This window comes from Pituophis catenifer, unplaced genomic scaffold (assembly GCF_029215685.1).
Source record: "Pituophis catenifer annectens isolate HBS135680 unplaced genomic scaffold, rPitCat1.0.hap2 SCAF_14, whole genome shotgun sequence".
Lineage (NCBI taxonomy): Eukaryota > Metazoa > Chordata > Lepidosauria > Squamata > Colubridae > Pituophis > Pituophis catenifer.
In genome coordinates, this window is record NW_027256894.1 from 1,760,512 (window position 1) to 1,781,252 (window position 20,741).

Sequence of the window (20,741 nt, forward strand, 5' to 3'; positions counted from 1 at the left end):
AGCAGCTCTGCCTCAAAGTTTGCCTCTAAACAGCTGGATCAGGCCCCTCTCTGAGGAGTGGGCAGTTTAAAAATATGAAATATAAATACTAAACATAAATCTTCCTGGGAAGGGCTGAAAGCAGCCAGCTGAAGAAGTTCGTTATCCATATGGTAGCATACCATTTTTTCTCATTATTGCTGTTCTTCATCCCAAAAAGGCTACTATATGATATTCCTATTATAAGTAATTAATTACATTTACATGACATTTAAGTGGTATTAAACTGGCTTATGTGAGATACAGAATTAATAAAACTACATTTATTAGGTATACAAGTTGAGGAATGTGACCGAAGAAGTAAAAAACATTGTGAGGTTTGTAAAGGAATATTGTGGTGAAAAAGGACCTAGAAATATCAAGAGAAATGCAGGAAGATATACCCTCAATATGATGATTGACATTTTCTTGGGTAAGTTCTACATTATACGTATTTGCATGTACATATACAAATCCTGTATATTTTTTTCAACATTGGGTGCCGGATAGGTTGTAAAACATTTTCTCCCCAGCCCTCCCCTTTTGCCAAGGAAGGATGCGCATGATCTCACACACAGTCATTTCCAGGAGTATCCCATGGCTCCCTTTATCCCCCTCCTTGTCTTCTGTTGGGGCTCAGAGGGTAGCAGCCTGTTGACATGACAGAGATGGCGGGGTGGAATTTGTGCCCAAGCAATGGGCATCCCGGCTTCCATATTGCTTGGGGGGGGGGGGGTCTTCTCTTTCTTTCAGCAACAGAGAAGCCAAGTGAATTGCCTGAGGAGAGACTGGACAGTCTCTTTGGCTGCCCTGGCTATCTGTGTGGGAAGCAGGGAGGGCTGAAAGGAGGAATCGTGAGGGGCCAGGCTCTCTTCCCCTTTCTATGAGAAACCCAGAGAGAGGTGCATATTCCAGGCTGCCCAATCAGCGCACTCTGGCTCAGACCTTCCCAGCTGGTTATATCCGGATGTGGACCCGACTCTTTCTTGTTCAGTGCCAGAGGTTTCCAATCCTGGGCTCTGTTCTTTCTGAAGAAGAGCCGTGAACTTTCAAATGATAAGTTGGCTTGGCCATGAAAATAGGCTATACTCTCCTCCTTTTCCTAGGTTCAAAAGCTGCAAAGATTCAGTGTGGTCTGTTTGGCAAGGGAGCAGCCTACTCCCGCCATAACGCTGAGCGACTTTTTAGGAGGCTGGTACTGGACAAGATTCTGGATGAAGACTTGTACATCACTGCCAATGATCAAGCGATAGCGTATATCCAGCTGGGGGAAAAAGCTGGTGTTGTGCTGAACGGCTGTTTGCAGGTGTGTGACTGCAGCTGCCCCTCAGCATGGGCTGGAGCTGCTCCGGAATGGTTCAGAAAAACAGAATAGTGACGGGGGCTGCTGCAAAGGGGCTTTCCTGCTGTCAGCCATCAGTTGTTCTGGACTGTCCCCTCTTCTTTCTTCTCTTGTAAACAACATTTCAGAAGTGTTCTTATTTTTATTGTATACCAACTTGCATCTTCATGCCCTCCAGGTGGAGTTCTGTGAAACAGAAAGTGCCAGCAATATCCGGAAGCAGAGGGCTTTGGAGACCAAGATGTCCCTACGGGAAGAGATGGTTAAGAAGTGTCTCTCTGAACTCACAGATGTCTGTAAAAACCTTGGGAAAGTGTTTAATATCCACTATTTTAATATTTTTAACACTGCCACATTAAAAAGAATAGCAGGTAATATATATATATATATATATATATATATATATATATGTATATCTTCATGGAAAAAATGTGTATGATATAGTTGAGGATAAATCCTATGTGTTGCAATAAAAATAACAAGCGTGTTATCATAACTATCATGTCACTGGCATGCCAAATGTACAATTTCCAACACTTCAATGCAATGCTCAGGTTATGTATGATAAATGCAACGCTTGTTCAAATAGCAATCCTTGCCATTTTATAGAATAGAATACTTTATTGGACAAGTGTGATTGGACACACAAGGAATTTGTCTTGGTGCATACGCTCTCAGTGTACATAAAAGAAAAGATACATTCATCAAGAATCATAAGGTACAAGGTTACAGTCATAAGTGGAAGGAGATGGGTGGTGGGATACAATGAGAAGATTAATAGTAATGCAGACTTAGTGAATAGTTTAACAGTGTTGAGGGAATTATTTGTTTAGCAGAGTGATGGCGTTCGGGAAAAAACTGTTCTTGTGTCTAGTTGTTCTGGTGTGCAATCCTCTATAGCGTCGTTTTGAGGGTAGGAGTTGAAACAGTTTATGTCCAGGATGCGAGGGGTCTTTCTTTCTTTCTTTCTTTCTTTCTTTCTTTCTTTCTTTCTTTCTTTCTTGGTTCAATTTATATGCCGCCCTTCTCCGGAAACTCAGGGCGGCTTACAATGCGTTAAGCAATAGCCTTCAAACGTTTGTATATACCTACTTAGTAGGGCTTTCGGCCCCCCCAAGCGGTGTTCTTTTTTATACAAAGTCAGCTTATTGCCCCCACAATCCGGATCCTCATTTTACCTACCTCGAAAAGATGGAAGGCTGAGTCAACCCTGAGCCTGGTGAGATTTGAACTTGCAGTAATTACAGGCAGCCGGTGCTACTTTAACAGCACTTTAGTCTGCTGTGCCACCAAGGCTCTTTAGATATTTTCACAGCCCTCTTTTTGACTTGTGCAGTATACAGGTCCTCAATGGAAGGCAGGTTGGTAGCCATTGTTTTTTCTGCAGTTCTAATTATCCTCTGAAGTCTGTGTCTGTCTTGTTGGGTTGCAGAACCAAACCAAACGGTTATAGAGGTGCCGTTGACAGACTCAGTAATTCCTCTGTAGAACTGTATCAGCAGCTCCTTGGGCAGTTTTATCTTCCTTTATTTGCCATCTCATTCACCTGTTTTCTCACTTGCTTTCTCTGCATAAGCTTGAATTAGGTAAGAAAAGGCCATGATACCTGACATTTAAAAAATCTGTTACTTGGTAGGATGCTGTAAGTGTTGTAAAATTTGTCTGTCTTCAGATTTTCCAGCTTTCAAAAGTGCCCTGTTTCTATAGCCCTGGCTCCATTTCATGCAGATTTCTTCATGTCTGTCTGATGACCTTCAGGCAATATCAGGCTCATAATGCTCTCCATGAAAAATCAGTCAATGTCACTGAGTCCTGACAGGGTGTTGGAAAGTCAAATAACATCCCTGAAGGCAGAGATGGCAAGGTTTTTTTGTATTGTAGCGGGGGAATAAGGATCTTCCATGATGTCAACAGGTGGCCAACATGTAGCAGCTCTTGGCTGATCTCAAAAAAGCTAAGCAGGATTGGTTGGTTGGTTAGACTTGGAATCGAGACTACCGTGCTGTAGCCTAAATTGGGAAGTTTAAAAAAAATTCTTGGAAGACAAGAATGACAAGCCAGTTTTGTATTGCGGATACCAAGAAAGCTGTATTGAGATTTTTTTTTCCAGAGACTTTGTCTTCAGATCCAGCAGTTTTGCTTCAGATTGATGGTGTCACAGAGGACAAATTAGAGAAGTATGGAGCAGAAATAATAGACGTGATGCAGAAGTATTGTACAAAGTTACTACCAGGTATTTAAATCACTTAATTTACTTAATGCATAGGCTGGCCACACTGCAACTGAATCTTGCTAAAATGTTAACTTCTGTCCTGTTGACTCTTTTCCTTATCGCTGACACAGCTCAGTTGTTTAGGTCTAGACAAGGTTCTCAGGCAGTCTTTGGTGGCAGTCATGCCAATGGGACCCCTAAGGCAGAAATGCTGTTTGAACTAAGAAAAAGGAAGTTGGGTTTTTCTCCACAGCGGAAAAGAAGCCTCTCGCAGCCACAGAGACTGATGTTAGCAGATGTGACAGTGAAGGTGAGGAGGGAGAAGCAACGTATACAACGTCCAGCTATTTCCAAACCAAAAATGGCAAGGGAAGGAAGAGGAAGAAGTCTCATTTTTTTAGAGAATCGAAGAAAAAAAAAGGATCTGGGGGACAGCAGGCTTATTCTAAGAGGTATGTTTTCCGATTGTTCATAAAGGTTGAATAAAACTGTGACATAGTGCTAATGAAGCATCTTTTAACTATTTCATCATGAAAAGTTCCTTGGAGATATTCACTGGTAGGCCTGCGGGTTGAATTCCGACATTGACAATAGCTTTGGAATTCTTTAACATGACCAGTGACTGGCTGTGCCTCTCCTTCCCCACCTCCCCACCCCCATTGTAACAGCCACACAAATATAAATACCACCTGAGCACTGAGGTTTCAGAAAAGGTGATGAGAAGGAAACTCTTCACTTTTCATACTCCTAAAAGAAGTCTCTGCTGGTGTCACTATGTTTCCTTTCTCCATGTGCAAATGACCTTTTAAACTGTGTGGCAGAAGCCCATGTGATTTTTTTGAAGCAAAAGCTATAGCCCGTTTGTTCTTCTCTCTTCCTAGGAGTTACAAAGCCTGCAAAAGCGCATCCTCCAATTCTAGAAGTTCTACTTCCTGTGTTTTTCCTGGCCAACCAGGAGCTGGCAAGAGGCCTGGAATCATGGCACCGCCAAAGCCCCAAAGCAGACAATACCTTAAACCTTCTTACATGCTATTGTGATGCCCTTAAAAGTTATTTTCATTTTTATAGATGTTATTCAGCATAAATGTATTAAATTTTTCAATGACTTTTATATTAAGTACTCGTATTTCATAACTTGCTCGTACATAAGTAAAGCATTTAAATTAAGTCACTTCTTGTGAGCTGCTGCATAAGAAAGCTTTTGAGTTGTGGATATGAATCCCCTAAATATGAGATGAATGCCCAGGAGGCGGGAGACATTTAGCTAGTGGAGATTAAAAGGTCTGTATCCAAGTTAAGTTGTATGGGCAGCGATCAGCAGCAGCCCTTTGAGCAAGGGAGCTTGGCAAGAGATGGGCCCCGGTCTGAGGGGGGGAGGGGGGCTCTCCAGGACCAGAACAGGATGAGGGGGGTCAGGAAAGGGTCTCGTCCAGTGGAAGGAGTGGGGGGGGGGGGACCTGTTGGAGGCTGCCAACAGCCTTGGCGGGGGGGGGGGGTTCTGCCTTCCACGCTGCAGCCCTGCTCCTCTTCCACCTTTCCAGGAAAGAGCCGGGGGGCCCCTGTGGCAGGGGAAGGAGGGGACGGGGGTCCCAGGGTTGCCTAGGAAACTCAGGTGGCCTATGGGGGGGTCAGGGCTGGGTGGCCCAATTGAGGGCAGAAGCGTTTTTGCAAGGTGTCTTTTGCCCCCCCCCATCCCAGGCGCTTCAGGCGAAGCAAAAGGCCTTTATTAAGGGGGGGGAGTCTATCCGAGGGACAGAAGCGAACGGCCCCTCCGCTCGCTAAGGGGGAGGCCTCGCAAACAAGCGGCCTTGACCGGCGGTGAAAACTGAATAGGCCGCGGGATTTCCCCCCTTCCCCCCCCCCCGCAATCGCGAGGGAGGCGCCGCCCCCAGCAGCCCCAGCCGGGCGGGGCCTCTGCGCGTGCGCGCGCCTGCCGCTGTGGCGGGAAGCCGGCTGGGCGGCGGGGGAGCCATGGCGGGATCCGCGGGAGCCTCCTCGGGCCTCCGGGCGGCCGGAGCGGAGGAGGGAGAGGCGCCCGAAGGCCGGCTTCCCTCCCGGCGGGGCGGCGAGGGGGCGCAGCTGTCGGCCTACGAGAGGAAGCGGCTGAGGAACATCTCGGAGAACGCCCGCTTCTTCGCCTCGCTGCGGCTCTTCGAGGTCGGTGCCGGGAAGGGGCTGAAAAGAGGCGAGGCGCCCGCGGAGGGCCGGCTGCTCCCTGCCCCGAAGGCAGCGGGGAAAAGCGCTCCCCGTTTCGCCGGGACGCAAGCCAAGCCAGGCTCCGTGGGGAGAGAGAAACGGGGCCGGCTTGCCTTTGCGAAGTCTCGGGGGGCTCGGGTTTAAAAGAGCCACTTCGGGGTTGCCCGACCTCCCTGGGCCGCGTTGAGGGAAGAGGCGCTGGTTCGTGCCTACAAATCCCATCAAATGTCAAAAGTTTGCATTCTTGTGGGGCCACGTGGCGGCCGTCCAGGCCTGCAGGTGCCTGGTATAAGGATTGAGGTGCCGGCCTTGAAACCAGGAGAGACTGAATTCTAGTTCTGCTTTAGGCGAAACAGGCACTGGGTAATTTTGGGTCCCTCCCCTCCTGCCTTAGGCCTGAAAGCCAGCTGGGCCAGACCCTCCTCCCTCAGCCAACACACACTACTGGGTGGTGCTGGTTGGGAAAAGAGGAGGAAGGAGGAAGCATTAGGCCTTGGGTTATTTATAAAAATAATAAAGATGGGAAAAAAATATAATTTAAAACAAGTGTGTTGAAACATTGAGAGAGCATGTTTCTCTGTTCTTTTTCTCCTTCAAGTCAGCTGCCAGACTTCATAAAATGACCTTGAAAAGGAAGACACAAGGAATAAAGAGGTAAAACTATATTGTGTGTACATTAACTGAAGGCAGAGTTCAGATATCTGGCAATCCCAACCGAAAATTAATCCAGACACACCCACCATGGGAAATGTTCTTGGCCTGTGACTGTAGCCCTTCCGGTGGTATCTATGGAACCCACAAACTTAAATTTAAAAGCTTACACTTTATACAGTCCTTAAATCTCACAAGCTAAGTATAAAAACAGTTTATGATTGGGGCAAGGACTATCTGAATACAAAAGTGAATATTCAACACTGCAGAACTATGTTGAGGTGGCGTAGTTGCCTAAAGAGAATGAATTGTAAAATATGAAGGAAGAGCAAATAGGTGGAGTGGAAGGTTCATTACATGAAGTTACTGAGATCCTCCAAGAGGAAGAGATAAGGATAGTGGAAATAAGAATGAGCTGGGGTAAGATGGAGTGAACAAGTGCACATGGGTGGAAATGAGATAGAGACATGTTTCCTGTCTCTGTTCCCCCCCTCCCCAACTGCCATTTTTTATGTCTTGGCATAATGATGCTTACCTTACAAGAAAATGATGTGAATTAGATGAACATACTAAACTGAATGTATTCAAATACATATCCTGGATTTCAAAAAATGAAAGGATCCCACAGCAGGACAAATGACTGGGAAGCAGCACTCATGATGTTTCTTAAAGTGGGGTAGGGGGAGAGGAAAATTGGAGGACAGGAAAAAGGCCAAAAGTGGCTTAATTAAATGGGGGTGGGGGCAGGCACAAAGGGAGAAAACTATCAGTAGACTGGAAGTTTTATTGGTGGTGTTAAGAATTGGTGTATTGCTTGCTTAAAGTGGGCAGCAAAATGCCCCTTGATAACAAACGGGTCCTTACAGACATTTTAGCAAATATTGGAACTCCCGGTTTGGTTTTAGTAGCTGTTACGTCTCATGGTACTGCAGGCTATGGATTGTTCTAAAAGGCCACAAGCAGTCGTTCACCTCAGTCAACGGCTTTCTTCAAATGGGTGAAAGACTGCAAAGGAAGGTCAAGCCTTGTTCTCTGTCAGGATTCTGGAGTGAAAGATACAGAATATCAGATATTCTAAGGAGGCATTATGAATTGAGTGTTAGGAAAGTATCCAAACAATAAAAGGGATCCTACTTCAGAGTAGGTTCTGGGTATTGGCTGGAGGAAAGCATCCTTGGAGAAAACTGGTAGCCACCTCTGTGTCGTAGCCCAATGGAAACAATCCACACACGCATCTGCTTAGCCAGTTGGGGAAGAGCTGCAGGGCTCTTGGTCTCCAGCCTCATCCAGTCAAGTTCCTACATCTTCAGATTGTAGCACAGAGCAGCCTGAGTGGTGTCAAAGGGAGGAAATGATAGTAGAAAATACAACGAGAATTAAAACAGTGAGAACTCAAGTAATTGAAAATACCAACAGGGCATAAGCAAATGTTTTCATGACATGAATGTATTCTTGATGCACAAGATTTTAGAGGTGCACTTGTATTGTCTCAGTAGAGTTAAGTCTCCAAAGGCAGAAACTAAGACAACTTGTCGAAGATCCATGCGTTTGCAGAGAATAGATCCACTGGGCATTCCCCTCCCGGAGCCAGAAGCAAAGGTGGAATCTCCTGTGGAAGAGGAGCATGTAAGAGGACCACAGGGGAGAGGGCAGGTTAAGATGCGCTTGTGCTTGGCCCTCTGGGTGACTCAGACACATTAGGGGCTTCTGCCCTTGGCTGGCAAAGCTTTTTTGATTGAGAGTTACCTTATGTAGGGACTTCTGATCCTAACGGATAGTCTTGGATTTTCAATGCCACCTCGCTACTAATGTGCATGCAGTTGCTTTGAGTGTGACTTAAATTTAGCTTTGCTCAAGTGACTTGGATTATGCAAACAAAGCAAAATAATTTGTTTAAGAATCTGTATTTCTGCTTGCTGCTTTTTCTGTGAACTGCACTGATAATATACAATGCAATTCACTGTTTTATACATCTTTTCCTTTTTTGAAAGGCCCGATTGCCACCTGGACCTCATCCAATGGTTGCTACTGTTCAGGAGCCAGAAACTGACACATTTCTCAGCATTTGGGCAAAAATAAGCCAGGTATTTTTAGAATTCACTAGTAAGTTTGAAAGAGACTGAACACTTAATGTAAATAATTTCTGCATTGTTTTCCAACCATTAACTAGGTGGAAGAAAAGAAGAGTGAGAAGAGCTCGTGTAACTTAGAAAGGTGACTCTGAAATTAATTCTAACTTGGTTTTTTAAAATGTGTTTACTTTGTATTTAAACTAACATATTCATTATTTTGACCCAGTTACAAAACTCATCTCCGTGGGATGGTCCTCAGAGAAGAACATGTTGCAAAAGTTGTGAAAAGCCGGATTTATTCTGTGGCTGTCCATCCATCAGAAAGCAGAACTCTGGTGGCAGCTGGGGACAAGTGGGGGCAGATTGGCGTCTGGGATTTGGTAAGTACTTCATGATTCATTGTTTTTGCAGCAATGTTTTATTATGCTTTCAAGATAGCTTCCATATAAGTTATGTTAGGTAGAAATAATTGAATGTTTAAAGAAACAAGAAACATTTGGCTGGGCAAGTGAATATTGTCAGGCAAAAAATGAAACTCAGATGTGGCCCTCCTGCTATTCAGATGAGTCAGGCTGCTCCGTTTCCCTCTCACTTGGCAGGATTTTGATAGCCGAGCAGAGGGTTGAGCTTTGTTCCAAGGCAGTGTTTTTCAACTGTGGCAACTTTAAGATGCTATGGTATGTTGGCTGGGGAATTCTGGGAGTTGCAGTCCAGACATCTTAAAGTTATCAAGGTTGAGAAACACTGTTCCAAGAAATGTAGGTTCTGTGATTTGGAAAGAAATGGAGAAGCTTAAGAAAGGCTTGTGCACTGTCTGATTTCCTTTTGCTTCTGACAAGCAAAGTCGATGGGAAGCCAGATTTACTTAACAGCTGTGTTACTAACTTAATAATTGCAGTGATTCACTTAGCAATTGTGGCAAGAAAGATCATAAAATGGGGCAAAACTGACTTAACAAATGTCTCACTTAGCAATAGAAATTTTGGGCTCAATTGTGGTCGTAAATTGAGGACTACCTGTATTATTCTGGAGAAATCCAGGAAGATTGAGAAGTGACCAATTATTGAAGGAGAGCAAACATCTTTACAGTATACTCAAAAAGATAACAAGGAAAATAGAAGAACTGCTGAAGCCTGTCTCTGCCAGCTTTCTCTGTCTTCGTTAAATCAGATCCCTGGGAATATCAATACAAAAGGCTTTTTTGTTTTGGTTCACCCAAGTTGGAACATTCTCACTTTTTGAGACGGGGCCCTCTGGCTGGAGCACAGCATTGGTGTCCCTGTGTGAGAAAGTATTCCTCTTCCTGGTGTGGCCCTTGCTGTGAGTTCCATTGCTGATTATGAAAAGCAGGACTGTAACTCTGGTATTGCTCTGGTTTGTGTTTTTCAGGACTCCAGTTTAGAAAATGGAGCCTACGCCTTCACACCTCACAGCCAGGCAGTCAGCTGTTTGCACTTTTCTCCCATTAATCCTGCTCATCTTTTATCTCTCAGTCACGATGGCACATTACGATCTGGGGATGTAACTCGAAGAATTTTTGAGGAGGTAAATATTTCAGCCATTAAATAATACTAGGAATCCTATAATGCCATGTTTGGCAGAGACCTTGTGGATAATCTACTCCAAGTCCTCTGTCTGCTTATACTTACCTATTTTTTAGGGAAAGGCTGCAAAGTCTTGACAGCACTGTTCCTTTAGCAAGTGGAGCATAGCTTGACTCAGTTGGGTACAGTGGAGTTTGGGATGGGCTCTCCTATTCCTGCCCTTCTTCCCTGTCCCTGGAGGCAGGTGAAACTGAAAAGAAGCAGTGCTCTCTCCCATCTGCCTGGGAAGCCTTTGCCGCTATCGGAAGGCGAGCGCCACAAGTTGAGGCCTGGGGCTCTAGAGAGAATATCACAGGATACTCTGGATAGTTGTGTTCTAAGTGACAACTTCCAGCTGTGCTTATTTTTTTCTGAGTTAGAGAATGAATATTATTGTGTGTTTGGGAAACTCAACTGTCTTCAGGAAAGTCTGCTTTTCTCCTTTTGACTGCTATAAGTGAGCCTTGAAAATAGATGGAAGTTTAATTTCCAGCTGTTATGAAATTTATTTATTTATTATATTTCTATACCGCCTTTCTCCCGTAGGACTCAAGGCGGTGTACAGTCAAGAAAAATATAGACACACAAACATCATAAAATTGCTAATTAAAATTATTACTTAGTTTGGTCAATTAAATAAAACCCAGAATTAGATAACATTTAAAAAATCATTCACATGTTCGTATGTTTAGCCCCGCCTGTTGGAACATCAGGGTCTTGAGGGCACGGCAGAAAGCACGGAGATCAGGGATATTCCATATCTCCGGGGGTAGTTCATTTTAAAAGGGTTGGAGCCCCCACAGAGAAGGCCCTCCCCCTAGGAGTCGCCAGTCGACATAATTTGACTGACGGTACCCTGAGTAGTCCCTCCCTATGAGAACGAACTGGTCGGTGGGAGGCTATTGGTGGCAAAAGACGGTCTCGTAGGTACCCAGGTCCTAAGCCATGGAGCGCTTTAAAGGTGATAACTAACACCTTGAATCACACCCGGAAGACCACCGGGAGCCAGTGCAGCTCACGTAGGAGAGGTGTTACATGGGCGTAATGAGCTGCGCCCATAATCACCCACGCGGCTACGTTCTGGACCAGTTGGAGCCTCCAGGTGCTTTTCAAGGGGAGCCCCATGTAGAGAGCATTACAGTAGTCCATACAGGAGGTAACTAGGGCATGAGTGACCGTGCGCAAGGCGTCCCGATCCAGAAAGGGACGCAACTGGCGGATCAGGCGAAACTGATAAAAGGCACCCCTGGCCACGGCCGTCAAATGATCTTCTAAAGATAACCGTGAATCCAGGAGGACACCCAAGTTGCGGGCCCTCTCTGTGCGGAGTAAGATCTCATCCCCTATTGTCAGTTATGGTACCAGCTGACTATACCGGGACGCCAGAAGCCACAGCCACTCGGTCTTGGAGGGCTTGAGTCTGAGCTTGTTTCTCCCCATCCAGATCCGTACGGCCTCCAGGCAACGGGACATCACAGCAAGGGCATCATTGGGGTGGTCTGGGGTGGAGATGTATAGCTGTGTGTCATCAGCATACTGATGAACACTCACCCCAAAACCACGGATGATCTCGCCTAGCGGTTTTACATAAATGTTGAACAGAAGGGGTGAGAGGACTGACCCTTGCGGCACCCCACAAATAAGGTGCCTCGAAGTCGACCTCTGCCCCCCTGCCAACACAAACTGCGAACGGTCAGAGAGGAAGGAGGAGAACCACCGAAGCACGGTGCCCCCTATTCCTAACCCCTCCAGCCGGTGCAGTAAGATACCATGGTCGATGGTATCAAAAGCCGCTGAGAGATCTAATAGGACCAGGATAGAGGAGCAACCTCTGTCCCGAGCCCTCCAGAGATCATCCACCAATGCGACCAATGCCGTTTCCGTGCTGTATCGTGACCTGAAGCCCGACTGGAACGGATCCAGATAGACAACTTCATCCAGGTATCGGGGTAGTTGTCGCGCCACCACAAATGCAAGCATCAAGTCAGTAGCTCAGGCTGAATAATGCCTTAGGCCTAGTCTTAATGGAAACCTCTTTCTCATTCACAGATATACCGAAATGAGAGCCACAGTCTTTCTTCATTTGACTTCTTGGCAAGCGATGCCTCTACTTTGGTTGTGGGAATGTGGGATGGAAAGGTAGCCATAGTGGATCGAAGAACACCAATCCCATCCCCCGAGATCTCGGTTGATCTTCATTCAAAGACAAGGACGGTCCATGTTCACCCCGTCCATAGAGAGTACTTTGTTGCTGCTGGGGAAAGGTGAGTTCTCACACAGGTGCAAAGGTGTGCTAGGCTGGTAGCAACGGGAAAGCAGCAGCCACCCATTTGAGTTAGAATAAAATCTAGAGAATAGAATCTAAAGAAAAATGTTTGGTGTAATGAATAAAGAATTGGTTGAAAAGAGTCCTTTAGGCTAGGGGGTCACCAACCTTTCGGACCTCAGGGACCACTAAATTCATAATTTTAAATTCCGCAGACCACTAATATTAATCCAGCGTGCCACTTGCTGAAGTGCCTGGACTCCCAGTGATGGGATGGGGTCCTTCAGGCACTTAGCTTGGCCACCTGTTATTGCAACCTTAAACACTCAAAGAACAATAGAGACAATATATTAGACAATATTATAGAGACAACCCAGATTGTTGGGGGCAATATGCTATTTAGTATACTGTCTTTGGTGTAAGCCGCCGAGAATCCTCGGACAGTGGGCGGCATAGAAATATGAATAATAAAATAAAATAAATAAAAAATATCAAGATCACATGAACTTTTAATACTGCTTTATAGTGGCTTGGTAAGACTACAGTTGGACTATTGTACCCAGTTTTGGTTGCTGTGATATAAAAAAAAGATGTTGTGACTCTAGATCAACAAAGATGACTAGGGGACTAGAGGGTAAATCATATGAAGAATAGTTATGTTGTGGCCCGCCAGCAGCCAGCAGAGCTGGCAGCAGATTCGGACAGTGAGGTTGGGAAGGAACGTGGGTCAGTCCTGGAATCGCTCGGACGATGGCTCTGAGTTCGGAGGCAGAGAGGAGGCCAAGGCCATCTGCTAGTTCTTTGGTGTCTGACATCAGCGAGGCAGAAGAACAGCATGAGCGTGTTCCCAGTGTGCGCATGAGCAGAGCTGCCAGGAGACAGGAACAATTAAGAAAACAGGGTCGACTTGGGAGTAAGGCTTGGAGATGATTGGCCCCTCCCATAAAACATAAAAGAGAAGCGAACGGGACGTGAACGTTTGCAGGAAGCAATTAGTTCATCTGGCCGATTCAATATTTAAAAATTCTGTTTGTGACTCTGTGCCAAGTTTGGCCTTGCCCTGCGTCTGGAAATTAGCTCTTTGGCAGTGTTCCATGTGAGATAGGTGGGTGTTGATAACCTTCCTCTGAAAGACTGTTTATCAAGCCTTGAGGACTGTAAATGAAAGTAATTTACAGCCGTATGAATTAAACAGGTTTGCCAGGACTAAGTTTGTGCTGTTTAATTTCTAAGGAAGCCTAGGTCAGAACAAGTTATAGGAATTGGGTATGTCTATGAAAAGTCCAATGAAAAGAAGGACTAGGGGTGACATGATAGCAGTCTCCCAATATTTGAGGGGCTGTCACAATATTTGATGGGAGAATAGGGTCGACCTATTCTCTAAAGCACCTTAAGGCAGGACAAGAAGTAATGGATGGAAACTTGTTAACAGATCTAACTTAGAATTAAGGAGAAATGTCCTGTCAGTGAGAGCAATTAATCAGTGGAATGGCATGCCTCCAGAAGTTGTGAGTGCTCTATCACTGAGATTTTTAAGAAAACTGGACAGCCAGTTGTCTGAAATGGTGTAGGGTCTCCTGCTTGAGCAGTGAGTTGGACTAGAAGACCTCCAAGACCCCTTCCAACTCTCTTGTTCAACTAGGTATAAATCCATCTGATTACGGGACAATCCATCTCATGTTGTTCCATTATACTTAAGAAGTTTATCAAATGCTTATTGAAGTCTAGTCATCTGGGTCTACTAATCTAGCCTCTCTGTCAAAACAGAAATGAGTCCGACATGACCTGTTTCTAACAAATCCATGCTGGCTTCTAGTAATTACTTTGTTTCTTGCTTAGGGCTTACTACTTGCCCGCTGCTTGATGCTCTTTTCTAGGGTTTTCCTTGTTCCTGATGTCAAGCTGATGGGTGGATCCACTTTGTTTTCTTTCTTAAAGATTGGAACAATCTTTGGTCTTCTCCAATCTACTGTTACTTCCTCTATACTATTAGTCAAAAAGTCACTGACTCCAGCCTAGACTGCATGAAACTTTCCATTCGCTCAAACTGTCACTGCTTCAGTTTACTATTCTATTGCTTTATTGGCCTAGACATCTGTTTATAGATACTCAGTAATTCTTTTGTTTCTACTAAAACAGCATTTTTACTTAGGATCGTAATGAAATAGTCATTAATCTCTGTTGGGAAAATGGGACAATGAAACTTTCTTCTCACATCAGCTGGAACATAGACACTACATTTTTAATAAGTAAAATATACAGAAGGTAGTGTATAAATTAAGGAAATCTAATTACTAGGCCTATCCATATTACTCATTCAGAATATTGATTTAAATATTACATGATATTGCTTCATAAAATGATGCATTATTTAATTATTAAGTAATTTCAAATACTTCCATTATAAAGCATGTTATAAACATTTACAATTTACATTCTAAAGGAGAAGCCAACAGATGTGCATAACATTGTTTTTCCCCCCACATAATTTCTTGGTTTTGTTTGAACGGCTAGAAAATGGAACAGTTCTCAAACTGTCAACCTTTATTTTTTCTCCTTTCTCTAAGTGAAGGGCACTCACAGTTAATCAAAATTTAGCTAATTTGCATTGCAGATTGCAACTGCGACATCTCAAAGGTTATTGTCCAATTTCAGTTACTTCAACCTTCCAAGCACTCAAGATCTAAAGGCCTTCTAAAGAGCCAGTGTTTTACAGGCTTCTGGAAGGCCCACAAACGGAACCCCTGCACATTGGAGCCCCTTGCATCCTGCCTCTCAGCAGGAGCCTTCCTTGCTCCCTGATTGGGCAGGCAAAATCTAAACTTTATTATCAGGAACTGGCTAAAAAAGCTAGAAACTGTCAAAAAACTTATTGTGCTCAGGTGACCATGAAATGCTGCAATCGGTCCTAAATTGAGCTGGTTGCCAAGCGCCTGAAATGCAGTCACGACTGCAGGCGTGTATGCAGCATCAAAACTCTGGAACAGGTCGTAAGAAGCTTTTGGGGGGGTCATTGTAAGGTTGAAAAGTCACTAGGCAACTGGCCTCTTAACAAGTACCATCTTCACCTTTATAGATGCCCTGGTCTAGATCTCATCCAGAGGTGGGTTGTACTCAGAAGAATGGCCCTCACCCCTCAAGCTCCTCCCAGCAGCTGTGCTTGGGGGTGGTCCTGACCAGCAGCCTCTGGGCTGCTGCACTTTGCACCAAGTGAGGTTTCTGAGTGGTCTTCAAAGGCAACTCCATGTAAAGCTACTTACAGAAATCCGCAGAGAAAATGACCATCTCCAGTGCCACTTGCTGTGAGTGTGGTTTGTTTGATTGCTGTTGGTTTTGATGCCCTTCCAAAAGTTTCTTTTGCCTCATCCCTCAAGCTATCCACCTCCTTTTGTTTTCTGTATGCATGGCACACACCTGTAGCAACTGACTTTGTGGTGCTTGGTTGCCTGTTCTCGGATACGTCGTTGTCATCATCACCATGTTCCCCCTGACATTAGTCCTTTGCTCCCAGGCTACAGAACCCTTTCTGCCCGCTTCCAGTTCTGAGCACCCAGCCCTGTGGTTTTATCCAAAAGCCCTCAGCCCAGCTGGGAGCTCCATCATATACCTCAATGTTTGCTTAACAAGACTGGGACTGGTGATGCAACACACCAGAAAAAACACAGACCTCATGTAGGCTGAGCAGGTGAGGCACAGGAAAGTAGGAAAGAAGCAGTAATGAGGACACCCCCATTAAGTCTAAAACTGGGTTCAAGAATCCTTTTGGCCATTATTACCTCTGAAAACCTGTTTCTTCACTCCCAGAACCCAGAGACTCTTCCTGAAAAGCTTCCTTGCTTAGATTCCCCACAACTGTGAACTTAAATTCTCTTCCATCAGAGGAGATGTGCACTCCTTTGCCTTAGTCCCACTTATTCAGGAGTGATGGAAGGTGATTCCCTACGCAGCGTCTCCTGATCTTTAAAGAAAGTCTGCAATCCTGGTAAATCCCTGTTTCGGTTGCTCTTACAGAAACGTCAGTATTTATGATGCTCGGCACCTGAAGAGCAGAAGCCAGCCAGTAGTTGTTCTCAGCGGACATACCAAGAGTGTTGCTTCAGCTTATTTTTCACCTGTGACTGGAAACAGAGTAGTGACAACTTGTGCTGATGATACACTGAGGTATGTGTAAATTGGCTTTGAATTAGATTTTGTTTTTGGGAGTCTGCCTTCTAATTTTCTTCCCCTGCAGCCAAAATATTTTATTTAGCAGGACAAAGGGTCCAAGGAAATTGCCTAAGTAGCCTTCACACCAGATGTCTATTGAGGCACATTTGCCCTCACAGCAATTTCTCTTTTTTCTTTGCAATGTGTGCAGAACAAAGGGAGTTTGTTGGGGAGGCAGAGGAACACTGTTGAAAGAGGGGCTGGGGAAATGCTAGAGGACTCCACATACATACCTCTATACCCTTATTGTAAATATTGTGAGGAATCGAGCAATTCTGGCTCTACTATTGACCATAGGATTCCACAAACTGGAAAGTCTGAATGTGAGTTCACAGAGCAAGAGGAGCTCCAGTTCACTCCCCCCTCCAGCTGGGACCAGTTGGCATCTGCCCCAAGGGAAGAGAAGAAAGAAAAACATCCTCGAGCAGCAGCTGCCTCCTTCTCAAGCATCTCTGGAAGGAGTTGCATTGAATCTGCAGCTGAAGGAACAGAACCAGTTGCCACGGTGTGGGCCCACATGTGGGCACAAGCTACCACTCGGTGGTGGGGTTCCCGTTTTTCACCAGGATTGTTTTGCTCTCATCAACTGCTCCAAGAAGCCTGGAGCCAGCTGGGATTGACAGTTTAGAAAATATTTTGACATCAATCAGGATGGAAACTGAACCATCAGGGAATTCCCAAATGCCCAGAAAACTCAGGCAGTGGGCTGGACCATCTTATTCTTAAGGGGCTCCTCAGCTACATAGATATCAAGGGTGATCTGCAATCTGGCTAGAAGGGGATTGGAGCATGGCAAGCAGGGGTGAAATGCTACCTGTTTGGGCTGATTCGCCCTAACAGTTAGTAAAAAATGTTACTGGTTCACCGAACTGTTAGTAAAAAAGTTTAAAAAAAAAAAAACAGTTCCGATGATCAGCTGAGCGAGGTGCGATTGTCAGAACTTCTTTTTTTTTAACTTTTTTAGCATTTTTTTACTACCGGTCCTGGAGAAAAATTAAAATTAAATTAAAATTAAAAATGCTTTAAAAAGAAAAAAAAAAGTTCCGATGATCGCGCGTCACTCAGCTGATCGTCGGAACTTTTTTTTTTTTTAGGCATTTTTTTACTACTGGTTCGGGCGAATAGGTAGTAAAAAATGCTTTAAAATTTTTTAAAAAGGCTCCAACGATCACAGCTGTGGCGCACGATTGTTGGAGCCCCCCCCCCCTTTTTAAGCATTTTTACTACCTACTCGGACAAGCCAGTAGTAAAAAATGCCCTTAAAATTTTTTAAAAACGTTCCCACGATCGCGTGGCACAGCTGATCACACCCTCCCCCCCTCCCCAATGCTGTTCTGCTTACCTTCCCAAGCCTCCTTTTCGTGCGCACGGTGCGTGCATGCATGTTTGGCACACGGGGCGCATGCGCGGCCAGCGAACCGGTAGTGAACTAGGAGTTCCTAAATCAGCTCCTAGTTCTCCTTTTGTGTTCTCTCTGAAAGTTTGAGGAATTTAAGGCCTTTTTGTTGGATGAGTAGGTTGGATAGGTAAGTGGGGAGAATGCTGGAACAGTAATAACAACTCCAGCTTTCCCCCAGTTGCATGGTGGGAAATGGGAGGCAAGGAGGGGAATGTTTATCTGTTGGCGTGGGGGGAATAGGCTCTGTAGAAAGAGGCAGGGGGAAGGAAGCAGCCTCTGGCCTGGAATCGGCCAACATGGTTTAGAATCAGGAAGTCAGGAAGCTTTAAAAGGAGAGATGAGGAAGCAGTGGTTGATTCTTCTGAATTGAAGCCTGCTGTTTCTCTGGAGGATCTCTGCCTATCTGCTGCTGATATCACATAGGTCATCATTACGGCGATTCTACTTTTCAGAGGTGGTTCTTCTGTTCTTGAGTCAACCTGTGGACTAGGTTGTTGACTTGGTTTCACTTCCACAGTGGAGGTCAACTGACTGTGAAAGCTCTCAATTTTCACAAGCAAGTCTTCTGTCAGGAACTTGGTCCCTGAGCAAAGACAGTGGAATAGCCAATACAGGAGGGGTGGGGATAGTGGAATACTAACCAACCGATGCTGTGCCTAGCTGTATTGATTCCTCGTTGGGGGATGCTGCAGGAGAGGTGAAATATTTGATCCTCAGGGAAGATTTGATACAATCTTTGTGCAAAATGAGATGGATGATTAGAGTGTCCCAGCACAAACCTTCATATGAGAAGGATTGATGAGAGTTGATAGCATGTTTCCTCCAATTACTGATGTTGGCCAGATGTGGAGTGTCTACACAGCAGATGCCCAGTTGCTGTCCCCTGGGTCATGCTGGAAGGCTGTGTAGAGAGATGTATGGACTGCCCTGCCCCATAAGACCGGGCCTGGGGGGAAACTCAGTGAGTTTCCCCCCAGCTTGGGGAGGGGAGGGGAGCAAAGGTAAGCAACTTTAAGGATAAGCCATAAGTGGCACTTAAAAGCAATCAAATTGTTTATTACAGCCATAAGGCTAGATATAGTGGAATATCCAATTGTAGAACTGTCACATACACCCCATATATATACAACAGAAACACAACAAGTTCTGCATCATAAGATCTAAATAAGATTATTTATCATAACATAAAAATGATAAGGGGGGGCATGTAAGACAGCAGTTAATGATCTGAGGGTTTGGGTCTGGGATTTCTTCTTTGACTAAACCCTCATTTTTGCCTTACAGGATCTTTGGAACTCAGTGTTTATCATCTTTAGCTCCTATTCTCACAACTATTCGGTGAGTTAAGACAAGGAGATTGACTGGATACAGGTAGCCCTTGACTTATGACAAAAAAAAAATCAATTTCTAAGCAAGACAGTTGTTAAATGAGTTTTACCCATTTTACAACCTTTCTTCCCATAGTTGTTAAGTGAATCACTGCAGTTGTTAAGTTAGTAACATGATTATTCAGTGAATCTGGCTTCCCCATTGACAAGGTTACCAAAGGTGATCACCTGACCCCGGGACTCTGCATCAGTCATAAATACATGCCAGTTGCCAGGAATCTGAATTTTCATCACATGATTACAGGGATGCCTCAGTGGTTCTAAGTGTGAAAAACGGCCATAAGTCATTTTTTCCCATGCCAATGTAAGTTTGAACAGTCACTGGTTATAAAAGAATGATTATAAAAGTTGAGGACTACCTGTACTGATGAGAATGATATTGCCTAAATGAACCCAATTTTCCACAGTGCACAGATCTTGACATCTTTTTTTTTTTTTTTTTAATTTGATTTATATGCCGCCCTTCTCCGGAGACTCAGGGCGGCTTACAATGCGTTAAGCAATAGCCTTCATACTTTTGTATATTGATACAAAGTCAGCTTATTGCCCCCACAAACTGGGTCCTCATTTCACCTACCTTAGAAAGGATGGAAGGCTGAGTCAACCTTGAGCCTTGGAGAGATTCGAACCAGCAGAAATTGCAGGCAGCTGTGTTAATAACAGGGTGCACTAAACCCCTGTACTATTCAAGGCTCAGCATCCGAGTGTCATTCAGGAATTTAAAGGGCAAGTGAGCCAACGCCGCGTCTCTCTCTCTCTTCCCTTTTCTGAACAGGCACAACAACAACACAGGTCGATGGCTGACCAGGTTCCGGGCAGTTTGGGACCCCAAACGGGATGACTGCTTTGTAGTGGGGAGCATGACACGGCCGAGGCAGGTCCAGGCCTTTCATGCCAGCGGGGAGCTGCTCCACTCCTTTCTGAGTGAGGATTATCTTAACTCTGTTTGTTCCATCAATTCCTGGCACCCCACCAGGTACCTGGTTGCAGGTGGGAATTCCAGTGGCCGCCTGCACATTTTTAAAGAGTGAAAGATATGCTGAAAACAAATCAGAATTTAGTGTTTAGTTTAGGTATTCCTTATTTTGCTTCAGGGCAAAGACAGCTACAGACCAATAAATACGTTGCATCACATATCTGAAGAGGTCTTCCATTGCGACTAAGTTGGAAATTAATAAGGCTCAGTTTGCCATTATGGGATTGTAACTTTTTGAACAGGTGGTGAGAAACTCTTGGTGTCAATTTAATCACTGTTGGTGTCAATTTAATCACAGAGGCTTATAAATCTGTCACAAACTGCAATAGATAAACCTCATTTAGAAGTTAAGTGCTGGTACTTTTGTGATAAGAAATTTAAATGTGTGTTCAAGAATCAATAAAAAGCATATTTTGATATTTTTAATTCAAA

At 44.6% G+C, this 20,741-nt stretch overlaps 2 protein-coding genes across 4 annotated transcripts in view; both read left to right on the forward strand.

Moving 5' to 3' along the window:
• BLM (BLM RecQ like helicase) overlaps positions 1–4,683 on the forward strand; it is a 29,888-nt gene extending 25,205 nt beyond the window's left edge. Inside the window, exons 16-21 of one of the 2 annotated variants that reach the window (XM_070953559.1) lie at positions 310–451; positions 1,125–1,324; positions 1,539–1,731; positions 3,471–3,593; positions 3,826–4,024; positions 4,454–4,683. In XM_070953559.1, coding sequence (XP_070809660.1) covers positions 310–451; positions 1,125–1,324; positions 1,539–1,731; positions 3,471–3,593; positions 3,826–4,024; positions 4,454–4,610 — 1,014 coding nt within the window. In that variant the 3' untranslated portion in view covers positions 4,611–4,683. Of the gene's footprint in view, positions 1–309; positions 452–1,124; positions 1,325–1,538; positions 3,413–3,470; positions 3,594–3,825; positions 4,025–4,453 lie in introns of those variants that run through there. The other variant, XM_070953558.1, reaches the window with a different exon arrangement.
• Positions 4,684–5,519: 836 nt separating this feature from the next.
• On the forward strand, positions 5,520–20,741 carry WDR76 (WD repeat domain 76). 2 transcript variants are annotated; one of them, XM_070953360.1, is made up of 11 exons: positions 5,520–5,729; positions 6,367–6,422; positions 7,913–8,045; positions 8,411–8,503; positions 8,590–8,633; positions 8,718–8,871; positions 9,881–10,036; positions 12,124–12,338; positions 16,352–16,501; positions 19,230–19,283; positions 20,109–20,741. In XM_070953360.1, exons 1-11 carry the CDS (start codon positions 5,544–5,546, stop codon positions 20,362–20,364), a joined length of 1,497 nt encoding a protein of 498 aa, XP_070809461.1. In that variant the 5' UTR covers positions 5,520–5,543; the 3' UTR covers positions 20,365–20,741. The 2 variants fall into 2 exon arrangements, with proteins under 2 accessions (XP_070809461.1, XP_070809462.1); XM_070953361.1 differs by having other exon boundaries at positions 7,916–8,045.

Bases quoted from the DNA above. Each gene is read 5' to 3' on its own strand.
- WDR76 (XM_070953360.1), top strand. From the start codon at position 5,544: ATGGCGGGATCCGCGGGAGCCTCCTCGGGCCTCCGGGCGGCCGGAGCG. The intron at 8,046-8,410 runs GTAAGAGGACCA...CTTTTTTGAAAG, and splicing joins CTCCTGTGGAAGAGGAGCAT to GCCCGATTGCCACCTGGACC. The intron at 8,504-8,589 runs GTATTTTTAGAA...ACCATTAACTAG, and splicing joins TTTGGGCAAAAATAAGCCAG to GTGGAAGAAAAGAAGAGTGA.